Source organism: Stegastes partitus, unplaced genomic scaffold, assembly GCF_000690725.1.
Source record: "Stegastes partitus isolate 25-593 unplaced genomic scaffold, Stegastes_partitus-1.0.2 Scaffold1792, whole genome shotgun sequence".
Taxonomy (NCBI): domain Eukaryota; kingdom Metazoa; phylum Chordata; class Actinopteri; family Pomacentridae; genus Stegastes; species Stegastes partitus.
The window spans coordinates 39,340-53,964 of NW_007579523.1; the positions used below are offsets into that span (position 1 = coordinate 39,340).

Sequence of the window (14,625 nt, forward strand, 5' to 3'; positions counted from 1 at the left end):
CGTGTTCATCCAAGGTAGGTTTCATCCAATTGTGGGAAATAAATGATCACCAAAAAATCATCTTTTTTAAATGATGACGTATGAGAAGAGAAGAAAGTGCTGAATTTGTAGAAGTTGTAAATCGTTCAACATGTGTCGTGTGTAGAAGTGTGACGTTTATGAACACCTGTGGGCGAAATGTTCTGCATGTCGACTCTAGTTTTTGTGATTAAGTTGCTGTAATCAGTCTTAAAGTTCAGTCTAAATGTGATGGACTGAGCCCTAAAACAGATCCAGAGCTTCCCGATGGATAAGAAGACTGTTCGTACAAACTGATTCCTGTTTGTTCGTCAGCAGCATTACATAAAAACTACAGTTTGATCGAACTTGGCGCCTATTAAACTTTGATCTGAGTCACTCTAGTTATAGTCGGATACACGGGGTTGATGTGAAACACTTCCTAACCCGTCACCTGCCTCCTCTGCATCCTTAAACCCGGAGAACCGATCGGCAGCCACGTAAACACGAGTCTTCTGCCAAGACGATGCACAAAACCTCCGACCCACCTCCGCTCGCTGCCACAGCCCATGAGCCAGCCGAGATAAGCTCCTATCGCAGGTTCTGTTCGGGCCTCGGGCCGCGGGAGGAGTTATCGGAAATATTTAAACATGTTACGGGAAGATAGCGGAAGGACTCCGGTACGCAGACGCTTTAAAAAATCGCAGGTGAACATAATGGCTTAAAAAAAAAAAGAAGCACACACACCAGCCTCTCCATACGAGTCGCTCCCTGGCGTTCTTCTGGGGGGCATCGCAGAAGGTGCCTCAACACTCACCGTAATCATCGATTTGTCATCTTCTGAAGGAGCACCATTTTAATTAACATTCTAATTTGATGGGCGGAGGAGGGAGAAAGAAACAGAGAGGCAGAGAAACACTGTTGATGAGTCCAGATAAACTGTGGAGATCAGAATCAGGATGTAAACAAACCGACTCAATGCACAAAAAAATGAAAAAAGGAGAGAGGGAGCGAGGAGGAGGAGGAGGAGGAGGAGGAGGAGGAGGAGGAGGAGGATCACCTTCACTCGTCCTTCCAGGGGAGAAGGAGGAGAAGGGAGAGGAGGTGGAGGATGGAGGGGAGAGAGTGAGGAGAGACTACCCAAAAAGTGTTTGAAAAGCCGTGGGTGGCGGCGCCTTATCGCCCCAGTTCTCCTGGAGAGATTATTGGGGGATTAGTGCGAACGCTTGTTTCTAAAACATGATGAAAAGACGTTCGGCTCGTGATAACGCTTTGAACTCCCCTACTCTGCTCCTTCTAGGATCGTGCCTCCAGGCTGCCTTTTCCACGAAACACAGCGTCGGGGTGGGGCGAGCCTCCGCCGCCGCCGCCGAAGGAGGCGCGACGACGACGGCACTTCCGCCGCCGCCGCCGCCGCCGTCCTCCGGGAGGACGCAACAGATGCGACGAACTCTTCATCCGTCGTCTAAAAATTTCAGTCCCGCAACTTGGGTCCAATCGCACGCACTCGCACTATCAGTTAATTAAAGCAGGATCCAATCAGAAGCAGAGCAGATATAATATCAGATTTGTTTTTGCGCGATCCAATCGGCGGCGGCGGCGGCGGCGGCGCTCCTGGGTTGCCATGGGAGGCTCGCCGAGGAGGACCTGGTTGCTCACTCAACCAAAAACTGTGAGGAATCAGCAGCCAGCCGATCAGTTGATCAGTAAACATTATTACAGGCTGTTCTAAAGTCCAACAGCCATATCAGCCAGAATATATTTAAATAGATAAATGGCTTTACGCCTCCTTCTCAAGAGATGCAAATGGCAGGATTTCCATATGACACAGGCCAGTTAACACGCCGCTAATCTAATGAAGGAGATCTGTTGGAGGGAGAGCGAGCGCCGGATCTCATCTGCCTCAGAACGACTTCTCAGAACTCACATCCGCCCAAACAATAACACAGCAGACACTGTCCAGGGCATTAAACTACAAACTGAGTCACAGCAACACGCTGGTTCCCAAAACCAGGAGCCGGCTGAGAAACAAGAGTTAAAATCACCCAAATTACTTCATTTATCACAGAAAAGAACGGCTGAATTTTTAGTTTTCGTGCAAATTTGTCAGAAAACGTGTCCGAATTGAAGGTTAAAATCGTAAAACTTCATCAAAATCACTTTATTCTGCATGTGTTGTTTGAGAATTCACCATAAATAAACCATTTGCACCAATCAGTCTGTAAAAAAACACGACTAACTCAGTTGTAACCAACAGTCAGATAGAATAAACTCAGGTTGAACTGCAGGAAGTGTTTCCTCAGAGAGACTGAGAGGAAAATAAAACCGACTGGATCAATAAATAAATGCAGCACGGCTCAGAAACAGTGAACAGAGGAGCAAGTTGTTGGACGATACATCCAGCTGATGGTGGAACATCTTCCTACAGCTGATGAGCAGAGCAGAGAGGAAAAGTCTGGAAACATGGAATGAGTTTAATATCTGCAGTACGTGGAAATAAAACAACGACAAAGACACAAAACTGTCACGAAGACATAAAGCGACAAAACCAAGATAGAAAACGACAAAAATGTGACACAGAACGACACAAACCAGACAGAAAACAAGAAAAACTGGACGTAAAACGATGAAATCGAGAAACAAAAGGATCATGAAGAGAAAAGACAACCACAAAAATATGCAAAAATACCACAAAAACGCACAATAAATGGCTCAGAAACAGAGAACAGAGGAGAGAGGTGTTGGACGATACATCCAGCTGATGGTGGAACATCTGTCTACAGCTGTTCAGCAGAGTTAAATATCTACAGTATGTGGAGCCTAATTTGTTATTTTCCCCCAGTGCTGGTTCCTTTGTTTCTCTCCAATACTTATAAAATAAATAACCAAAGACATTGGGAATGTACTTTTTTTTTTTTTGGAAAAATATTTTTGAAATCTAAGCTTTAAATTGTAATATTTAATCAGAATCTGTTTATTCTACGTGTCTTATTTTAAAAATTCACCAAAAAAAAACAGATTATGGAAAAATCTATAAAGATTCTGGGTTCTTCGTCACATCTGAGAAGCTACGAATGACTCAACAGTCAAGTAGGAAAAATTCATAGTTTTCAGGTTGAACTGCAGCCAGTGTTTCCACAGAGCAGAGAGGAGACGAGCATGGACGCAAAATAAAAATGTAAATAGTCAAATATATTAAGTACCGTAATGTCCGGACAACACTGCAGCTTAAACAATGATGCGGCTGATTTATGGATTTTTACGAATTTGCCTCGAGATGAAAGTGACACTGAGAGCGACAGAGAGACTGAGGAAGTGATGAAGTGATTCTGAGGCTGTTCAAGTCCAACACTAAAGACTTCAGTGGTTTTAGTGCAGGAGGAAGATGAAGATAGAGATCAATGACTTTTCCTGGTAGGCTGCTGTAGTTTTTATTTTCTTAACCAGCCGTGTTACAGGCACTGTTGGGAAGAAAGCATTTATGTATTTGTGTACGTTACCGGTACATATTTAATGAAAAGTTTCTGTGTAAATATCTCATGTTGCTGCTTACAGACAAATGCGGCCTGTAGATGTACAAAACTAGTTTTCTTTTTTAAGTTAGTGGGTGTGGCTTACATTCAGGTGCCCCAATAGTCCAGAACTTACGGTATATAGAGTTTCTGCTTTATTCCTCCCTCAATATTGCTCAAAATCTTGGAGAAATTTAAAAACACTGCACATGTTGACTGCAGGATTTCTCTACTTGTGTGGAATAAATGAGCAGAGAAGTTCAACATGTATGATTTAAGCATGTGTGAGTTCTCTCTCCTTCCTCACTCTGTTTCCACGGAGCTGCAGGACTTTATATCGCAGAGAAAAATGAGCAAACAGTGAGTAAAACACACAGAAACCAGCTGTGTTCAGAGGGTTTAAACATAAATATTGGAATAAACCTTGTTCAAATCAGCCCTTATTTGGTTTGAACTACCGGAGAGGAAGCCGGTGAACACGTGACTCGCCGTTCTTATCTTTGCGTTGGATTTCTTTCTCCCGGCTGGACACCGGTCGCCCCGCTATCGTCCATCTCCCTCCTTTGGACATGCTTCCACCAGCCGGCACATCCTTTCCTAACTGTCTGCGCTCCGTCACTTCTATCTCCCCGGCACCACCTGCCTTCCTCGCTGGGCCTCCGGGCTTCAACCCTCCACCTTCGCACGGGGCTCAGTCCTGCCCTTCCAGCGTCGCCTCGCTCCCTCAGCTCCGGCTAATCTTATCGGGTTTAATACGAGGCGAACCAGCAGCGACACATACATGTCCAACACACACATCACGGGCTTTTAGTTCATTTAACGCTCTGAACTTCAAGCTGTTTCTGGGTGGATTTTAATTTTTTTTTTATATCCTGATACAAAATAAAGATCCTCTACGTAAACAGCTCGGCTATGACTAACTCAGGAACGTCTCATGTGCAGGATGACGCAGTCAGAATGTTAAACAATATGAAACTATGATGGTTTTGTGGCTGTTTATTTCCCCAAACTACCTTAGATTAACACATTTTTTTACTACCTCTGTTCCACCGTGCTGGATGTATCGTCCAGCAACTTCCTCCTCTGTTCACTGTTCCTGAGCCATGCTGCGTTTATTTATCGATTCAGTAGGTTGGATTTTCCCTCAGTGACCTTCATGAGTGGAGACATGTCCTGTGGTCTGATGGAACTAAACCTGAACCGTTTGGCCTTAATGACCATCGGTACATCTGGAGGAAACAGCCTGAGAACACCATCCCAGCTGTGGAGCACGGGGGTGGCAGCATCATGCTGTGGAGGGACTGGTGACCCTCACACAATAGATGGCATCATGAGGAAAGAACATGATGTGGAGATGCTGAAGCAACATCTCCAGACATCAGCAGGAGGTTAAAGCTTGGACACTAATGAGTCTTCAGATGGACAATGACCCTCAGCATAGCTCCAGATTAGCTACAGAGAGGCTTCAGGACAACAGAGTCAGTGTTGTGGAGTGGCCATCACAAAGCCCTGATCTCCATCCAGGAGAACATCAGTGGACCAACAAACCTGACCCAGTTCCACCAGTTCTGTCAGGAGGAATGGGCCAGAACTCATCAGACTGCTGTGAGAAGCTTGTGGAAGGAAACCCAGAACGTTTGACCCAAGTCATAGAGTTTAAAGGCAACGCTAGCAGATACTGAGGAGATGGATGGAAACTTCTGACTCTGAAGAAAGTCATAAAAAACTTCTCTCTCTCATTATTCTGGCGTTTAGCAAATAAAGTTAATGTTGTTAATCCTGACTGACCTGAAACAGGAAACGTTTGATTTAATGTCAGACAGTGAGAATGAAAAAAGGTTTTACGTCTTTTTATACAGTGAATGTAAACTTCTGGTTTCAACTGTTTGCATCAGGAAGCGCCAAAATGTTATTTACTTTTTATGTTTTTGGAAGAATCTGGTTCCTAGAAACATTTGCTTTTTGTGAACTTTTACATAAGACATGTAGAATAAAGTGATTTTGCTGAAAATCCCAATTTTAAGCTTAGATTTGGAAAGTTTTCCCGACACAACTTCACTCCAAAGATGATTGTGACCATCAGAAAGCTGAAACTATGACAATTATTTCAGTTTTCATAGTTTCTGACTAATAAATGTTTTAAAAAACACAACATGCCTTTAAGAGGGTTCATTTATGTTCAATATTCAGCTTGTGATCGATGTGAAATATGACAGAACAGTTTAGGACCCGTCTACTTCCTGGGAAGTCACAGATTAATCAAAAAATTAAATAAAAACCTAAATTAAAGACAACTCAACGTGTCAGTTTTTAACCTCATCTTGGTAAAAAGAAAACCTTGTGCAGCTTTCGTTCATCCTCTGGAATACTCTGACGTCGAAGCTTCAGAGTTGATCTGACTTTGTGATAAAGTCGTTCGGTTTCAAACAAAACCGTTTTATCTGCAGCAACGGCTTCAGCGACAGTTTGATGGGCTGATAGAAGTAAAACCAGAAGCCAGAGGGGTTTTTTCTAGATCTGATGTGACTGGAGAAAAGTCCCGGCAGAGGTTTACAGTTTAACTCACGACTGTCGTCCGCTGACTGAACCTCTGGACCTGATGAAGCGTCTGAACCGCCGTGAGTTCGCATCTCAACATGCAAATCAGCTGAAATGGGGAAGAAATGAAAACAGCGACGTAGACGTGACTGAACCCGACAGCCGAGGCCATCCAACGCCTCCAACGTCAGTAATTAGCTTCCTAGCAGCTAATTGTTAACTCTACATGCGTTAAAAAAAGACAGTTTGAACACCTAAACGTTGCAAATTAAGGAACTAAGATGATAAAACAAACAAACAACAACATGGTTTGATGACGAACTCTGTCGTAGAGGTTTTGGATTAATTATTACATCATTATAGCTACAGCTTCCTTTGTGGTTCTTGGTAATAATTAAGTTTATAAAATTATTTTACTTCACATATTGAGCTCGTGCACAAAATAACAGCGACGTTTTCAAGTCATTTCATATGAATTTTCATGTTTTTTAACTTTTAATACATCAGATTTATTCATTTATTTATTTTTACAATTTATTGCACGTATTTAATTTATTATTAATGCCAAAAACACATTAATTAGAAAAATATTTGGGTTTTTCCAACTCAGACCATCATTCTTATGAGATCTTGTATATTCTACATGTTTAGTTTTGTATTATTGCGACATGCAGCAACACGCGGTTCACAAAACATCACGAGTTGACTTCTACATTATTATTCTTTTTTTTTTTTTTGACTTTTCATGTTGGTTTCATTTATTTATTTGTTTTTTTGAGATTTTCAGATAAATTGTAAAAATAGCAAAAATTCCATATAAAAGTACAGTACGGGAAAAGAACAAGTGGAATAAAAGAAAATAGAGCACAAGGCTAAAGAAAATAAAAATAATAAATACATACATTAATAAATTAATAACAATATCTGTAATAGTAAAAAAATCAATATGTAAATATTTAATTTTTTAATTAATAAAAAAATAAAAAATCAATTAGATGATAAAAATGAACACTTATTTGATCTACTTGTCTATTATTTTAGATTCTAAATCAATAACATGATGAGAAATAACACGTTTTTATCTTTAATAGTTTCTGAGATGTTTTCGTTCAACCAGGTAAAAAAATAAAATCTGCTGAACGCGGGTCAGCAGGCAGATTTTTATTTTAAAAAATATCCCTGAAAGTATTTAATATATGAAGCTAAAACTTCACAGATATCTTTGTAAATACCAATATTTCATGCTGTAAATATTTCAGACAAATTGGGAGACGGCTGAGCAGAAATTTAAACCACATTTACCTCAAAATGAATTAAAAATGCAGTTAAATTGAGCAGAAATGCAGTTTAACGTCATCCTGCTTGTGGGTGATTCAGACGACGACGATCTTCTGCTACTTAATCAAAACGTGCTTTTAAACGCTTTTTATTCACCGCCCTGTTTTTCGGAGTAAGAATCCCGAGCCGATGAGCCGATTTCTCCTCTCCGGCACTCCGAGGAGGATCGCCGTGACCCCTGGTGACCCCGAGGGGGAGGCAGGGAGGGACGGAGGAGGGGAGGCAGGGATGGAGGATGTGGAGTGACAGGGGGGAGAAACACAGGAGGAATGTGAGATTACGACTCACTATCTCCAGCAGATACCGAAGGTCCGTCTCCTCACTCCTTCAGATAGGAGGGGAGGGAGGGGGGAGGAAGGGGTGAGGACGGAAAATGAGGAAGAGGAGACAGAAAATGGGTTTTAAAGAGTCGGGGAGGAGACGCTCGACATACGAACGGCTGCAAACGAACCGACTCCAGAGTTCGGAGGAGGAAGAGATGGGGGAGGAACAAAAGGTGATGGGTGAGGCAGGGAGGGGGGAGGGGGGGAGTACACACACACACACACACACACTAGAGTATCCGCACACACTCAGACGCACACTGATAATAAACGAAATCTCAGAAATTAGAGCCTATCACGCAGGAATCAATCACTGGGGTTTGTTGTCCAGGAGGATGGCGCCATGTGGAGATAAAAGGCAGGCGGACGTCTGGGGAGGGCAGGGAGGAGATGGGGGAGGCGGGGGAGGCGAGGAGAGGGAGAGGGAGCAGGGAACAGGAGAGGAGAGGATGGAGGAAGGCCTGGATGTGCGGCAGATTGCTGGAAGTGGACTCTGAGTGAACCGGCCGGGATGCTTCTCCCAGCGTCATGTGACCAGACGGACTCCGCGGTGCACATGATGCGCCGACCGGACGGACCAGAACTCTTGCCGAGAACACGCGATTTCATTGCACGCATACATGTGATAAGACGCATTGTCCGCCCGCTATCCCACCATCTGACCTCCGACCCGTCTGATCCGAACCCAGAGGTCTCTGTTGGTCCGTCGCTGCAGACTGATGAACACACTGCTGCATCATTTTCACTATTAAATCATTTGCTTTATTTATTTTAACCTTCAAAATCTAAACTCGTGTCAAATGAATCACAAAAAACACTCCAGAACTCACTCAAACCCACTGGCAGATTTAAAAAGCATGATATCGGTTGTTTTTTATGACATAATGACTCAAATTATCAGCAAAAACATGTCGGATTTCCACCTTTGCAGCCGTCTATGGACACATGTGACGTGTTAAACTTCATCCTGCTGGTTTTCAGACATTATTCTAGGCTTTGGGGGGTTTTGTATTATTTTCTCTCTTTATTATATATATGTGACACGTCTGAAGTAAATAAAATAAAATGAAATGTGCTGTTTCACCAAAAAACAGGAACTAAATCTGAGCTTAAAATTGTGGCACTTCATTGATTTTATTCATCGTGTCTCAACTGAATTTCCCTTCTGGGATGAATAAAGTATTTTTTCATTTCATTTTTTTTTTCATTTCATTTTCATTTTCATTTAAAAATGTGCTCAAAAATAAACTACTTTTATTCACCAAATTTTCCTAAAAAATAAAAATTCTGTGCTCCTATATGCAACTATGAAGTCACAACCAAGTCAGCTGTGACCTACAGTCAGGTGGCAAAAATTCAGAGAGTTTTCAGGTATTATTTCAGCAAAAATCACTTCATCTTACCTGGAAATTCACCAAAAATAACCCGTTTCCAGTTAAAAGACTCTGTAAAAAACTGACTCGACTGTGATCAAGGTGTCAAAAAAAACACAATGTTCAGGTTGAACTGCAGCCGGTGTTTCCAACAATTATGTACAACTTGTTTTTTCCCCCCATTATATATATAAATATTATTGGTAGCACCTTCAAAAAAAAGTTGGACATAAACTTCTTGGACTTTAGATGGTTAAATATATATTATTTAAATAATTTTTCAGTCTATTAAATGTCTCCAGGTTTCTTCTTTCATCAACCCACAGCTCAAAAAACCCCAAATCCTTCATTTACACTCGTATAAAACAGTGGCAGCAGTAAATCCCCTCATGTAAAGAGCTGGAAGTGGAGAATGTTTGACTGTGTTTTGCTTGATAAATTGTTGTTTCATTTTCTGCAAATGTTAAACAGAGATCAACTGATTATCAGTACGGCTGATTATTGGATCTGATATTCAGTATTTTTCTCATTATCAGCATCATTTTTTTAACGGATGCCCTCGAAAATAAATTAACTAAATTGTTCCTTTTCTGGCTCCGATGCAGCCTCTTGCTGTTTGTAGCGACCACATTTACTTAAACCTGCATAAAATATCAATAAACTAAAAGATTTCAATAAAAATTTGGTATCAGCTCCAAATATCCTTAAATCCTCATAATTGGAATGAGCCCTAAAAAAGAAAAAAACATCAATCCATCGTACAAAAACTTAGCGAATCTAATTTAAAAACGTGTGTTTCTGAAGTTTTTTAAAAAATGAGTTGAATAATTGATCATCAGAATCTGAATCAGTGTGTTTTCTGATCAATCAACCAATTAATGAATGAAATAATTGAAATTCTAATTAAAAAATGAAACTTTCAGACAGATTAGGACTGGATTAAATTAAAAATAAATAAAAATATTTGTAATCATCTGCTTAAAGTGCTAGAAATTAATGCACAAACTCAGATTCTTCCTTTTTTCGTTGTATGTTTCTATGAAGCTCTGCTGTTCCTCATAATCACGTGAACAATATGCATCACGTCAGGGTCTCGGTAACTCGGCAGTGAACACTCGGCTCCTACCTCCGCTTCCTGGTCCTCCGTGCTGCCCTCTGATTGGACGATTCCTGGGTAGGGGCCCCATGTGGTGTCTGGATGCAGATCTCTGAGCGCCGCCACGCCGCCTTCATCACTAAACTCCAGCTCATCTGAGGAAGAGGAGGAGGAAGATGAGCATCAGGGAGGAAGAAACCAGCTCAGCGTGAGTCAGTCCACATGTTAAAAAAAGAAACGTCCACGACTTCTCCCAGCGTCCACAGGTGTTCCCTCCACACGCTGCAGAGTTTATTAGTTTAATTTTTACAGCCTCTCATTGAGTCGTGCTCTGTTTGTTTTATTGATCCATCAGGTTTGATTTTCCTCTCAGCGTGTTGGTGGAAACGCTGCCCACAGTTCAACCTGAGAACTCTGAATTTTCGTCACATCACCGTTGGTCAAAGTTCACTCAATCATGGCTTCACGGTTCCACCAAGAAACACAGAATTTTTAGTTTTTACAGAATCTGATCAGAGCTTAGTGGTGATTTTTGGTGAGTTTTTAAATGACACGTGTAAAATAAAGCAATTTTAGACAGAACTGTTCGTCACAGATGAGCAGTTCAAGGACTGTAGGAAAGCTGAGAATCTGATCATTCATTTTGTTTATTTAAATTTTGTAGTCAGTCACTGAAGGTCTCAGGATTTATAGTTTTTTTTGTTTTTGTTTTACAGAATCTGATTAAAGGAAACGCTTTGGATGATTTATTTTTAAATTACACTTTTAGATTAAAATGATTTTAATGATTTATTACAATTTGAAAGTTTAGATTTGGTGAATTTTCCCAACAGAACCATATGTCACAGGTGAGTAGTTCAAGGACTGTCTGAACAATGAGAATCCAATATTTCTTTCTGTTTTTATAGTTTCTAGCTGTGATGAATTGCGTAATTTAAATGAATTTAAATTGAACATAAAATTATTTATCACCAAAAACCTCTACAACTGTCCAGTTATGTGTTTAACATAAACACCTGTGATATTCAGTTTTATAAAACATAATAATAATGAATCACTTTACTGTGCGAAAAATAAAAGACTGGCACCAGATTTTTTTAAAGAACAAAAACAACCCAACAGATGAGCAGTTCAGGGACTGTCTGGAAGTTCAAAATCCAACATTTCTTCTGGCTCTGATGAATTGTTTAATTTGTCAGTTTCCTATTAATAAAAAGCGGCCTTTTAAACCTGCCGACAGGTTTTTTTTTTGTTCAGAGGTTTAACGATGACGAAGACGTTTCAACAGACTTTAGTTTAACTCAAAGACGCTGGTGGAGAACATGCAGCGTATTTAAGAACTTCCTCAGCGCCTGCCGGCTGAAACGCGACCCGCAGCTGCGACCGCATGACGGCCTCCGAAGAATCAGCAGAATCAGCGCGTGGCCTGAACTTGACCCGGAGCCTCCGGAGCGGCCGGCACCGGCGGCAGCCCGACAGCAGGGGGAGTCTGGTGCGAGCCGAGCGTCCCGGCCGGTTCAAACGGGGGAAACTTCTTGTGTACTTCCTCAAAGTGAAGAGATAAGTGCAGAGGGATGGCAGTGACGGCTGTGGTCTGAGCCTGCTGCAGCCCAGATAGAGCCAGATAGCCGGCAGGCACCCGGGACTGATCCATCTATTTTAAAACTTGAGACAGCTCCGAGTGCAGCGGGCCGGAGTTGAGAGAAGTCCCCGCACATCTGAGGATAAATGAGCGACTCGGAGCGGCGCTGAGCGGCAACTGGATGGGATTAACGGCTCCGCGAGCGGCCTCGGGCCTCGCTGCCGGACCGGCTTCCTCGCCACCGCCAACGCCTGATCAAAACACTCAAATCTGCCTCCTCCCCCGCCGCCGCCACCGCCTCCTCTCACGTCGTCCATCCCCGGTTCAGGAGACTGTTTCGGGGGGTCGGTCTAAAGTGGCGGGCCTGATAAGAGTGTTTGTCTAACACTCTCCATGTCAAAACACTCATCTATCTTCTCTGTATCTATCCCCACCAGAGAACAACGGACAGACGCTGATAAAATGGCTTTCCCACAGCCGGGGGGGGTGGGTTGGGGTTATGGAGGGGCGGAGGGAACAGGAAGGAGGGCGGTTTGAGGGAGAACGTGAGGAGGAGACGTTAATAAAAAAAAAAAGAGAAAGAAAGAAAAGCCAAACGGGCGGTTGAACGTGTTGCTGTCAGGAAGCGGTGAGTTTCTGTAAAGTCGGAGCTGCAGCGACGCTCCACACTTCATTCATAATAAATCACTAAGGCGGCGTTTTAGGAAACACGACAAGTTAAAGCCCAAACCTGGGTTCATAAGGCTCGATATCACTTTAAAAAATAACCAAAATGACACCGGTTCGGAGAAAAAAGCTGCAAAAACTGACAAAAAAATGACTGCATTTTGAATTTTCCGACAGTCCTTGAACTAACCATGTGTTCTGTATGCGTTCTGTTTGGAAAACAACCAAATCTAAGCTTAAAATTGAAAAATCTAAATAAAAATAGTTTTATTGTAAAATATAACATCCCAAAATGACAGCATTTATCACAGCCAAAAACTGGGAAAACTGAAAAAAAGGTTGAATTTTCAAATTTCCGACAGTCCTTGAGCTAACCACGTGTTATGTTCGTGTTCCGTTGAAAAAAACAACCAAATCTAAAATTAAATTTACATAAATTTATTCTATATGTTATCCTAAGAAAATAAAATTCCAAAACAACACCAGTTATCAGCCAGAAAAAAAATGACTGTGTTTTTCTTTTTCCGACAGTCCTTGAACTCATCATGTGTTATTTAAAGTTCCTTCAGGAAAAACAAACAAATAAAAATCACTTTATTCTAAAATATAAAATTCCAAAATGACAGAATTTATCAGAGCCAGAAACTGGAAATGTGGTATGAAGAGTTCCTTCAGGAAAAACAACCAAATCTAAGCTCAAATTGTGATATTTAAATTAAAATCACGAGTGATGCACGATATTAAAACTTCTGGCCGATACCAACATCCAATATTTCTGATAACCGATATTACCGATGTCGATATTCAATTTTTGTTCACGTCACAATTTTTTGTGTACATGAGCACCGTGAGAACGTGAAAACTATCATGAAAACATCGGCTAAACTTGTTCATCGGACCGATATCAATGTATGGGAAAAAACACTAATATCGACCGATACCGATGTGGTCGTTGATATATCGTGCATCCCTAAAAATCACCTGATTCTACATGTTATCCCCCCAAAAAAGCCAAAATGACAGCATTTATTTCAGCCAGAAACTGTAAAAACAGAAAAAAAATTACTGCATTTCAACGTTCCGACAGTCCTTGAACTACCCATGAGATATGTACGGTTCCTTCAGGAAAAACAAGCAAATCTAAAACTGTAATATTTAAATTTTATTTGGTTTGTTTTATGATTTATTGTATTTCTGAGTTCTCTCTCCTTCATTCTGTTTCCATCGAGGTGCAGAACTTTATATTACTGAGAAAAAATGAGCAGATAAAATGTCCAGAAACCCTCCATCACGTTTTAAACCCATGACACAGAGAATAATAAACTCAACCTACATCACAATTTAAATCGCAGGTAACTATTTTACCGACTCGTTCGGTTCAGTGCAGCGTCTTGTTTAATCAGCTCCATGAACTCGGAGCAGCCAGCCTCGGCTCTTTCATCCACATGAGAGCGTGACACCGATGCCAGACGCAACAGGAGCTGACCCGACCCGCCGAGCTCGGGTCAGGTTGGGCTGAATCTTTTATCGACTGACTCGGGTTTGGAGCGCGGCTCGATTTCACCAATTTTTCACCGATATGTTTCACTAAAAGGAGCGCATGTTTGTGTTTAGGGCCGCACGGACGCGGTGCTGTCGGAGGGTTCGGGCTCTGACGTTCCCGGCTGGGTCGGGTTTCAAACACCTCAGACAGTCTGAAGTCCAGCGTCCGTCCAGCCGGTATCCTATCTCCTATCAGGCCTCGGTTTGGCCACTCTGACCCTCCTTATCGCTGCACTCCATCACTGTCCGGTCTGCCGCGCCGCCATTGGCCGATCCCGGTCACGTGGCGCGCTTATCAGCCTGACCAGCTCCGTTGACCCGCATTGTGAAACGGCGTGGAGGATTTGACCTCAGTGAGCCGGCGCAGATATTAACTTATAAACAAGGCCGACGCCGGCTCAGGTATTAGGCCTCGACCTGTTATCCCGCTCCCTCTGACCTGTTGCATCATCAGAGCTGAACGTCCAAACGCTTCCCTGATTGATGCAGCAATAAAACAGCTATTTCATCTGAACTAATTATTAGGCGTCACATCAGGGCTTCAGATTCGGTGGTGTTCTGGATTTCCTGTCGTTTCCTCAGCGGATGGATGTGTGCCTCCTGATCCTATGACTTAATTCTATTTGAGCTGGTTTAATTGACAGAGAACCACTGACTG

At 42.1% G+C, this 14,625-nt stretch overlaps 1 protein-coding gene across 1 annotated transcript in view; it reads right to left on the reverse strand.

Annotated features, from left to right (window-relative positions):
- The window catches only part of zfpm1 (zinc finger protein, FOG family member 1), a gene marked incomplete at its 5' end in the record, with an annotated part of 83,852 nt that overhangs the window by 31,464 nt on the left and 37,763 nt on the right, over positions 1–14,625 (reverse strand). The window contains one exon of the mRNA XM_008302305.1: positions 10,208–10,332. Coding sequence (XP_008300527.1) covers positions 10,208–10,332 — 125 coding nt within the window. The remainder of the gene's footprint in view (positions 1–10,207; positions 10,333–14,625) is intronic.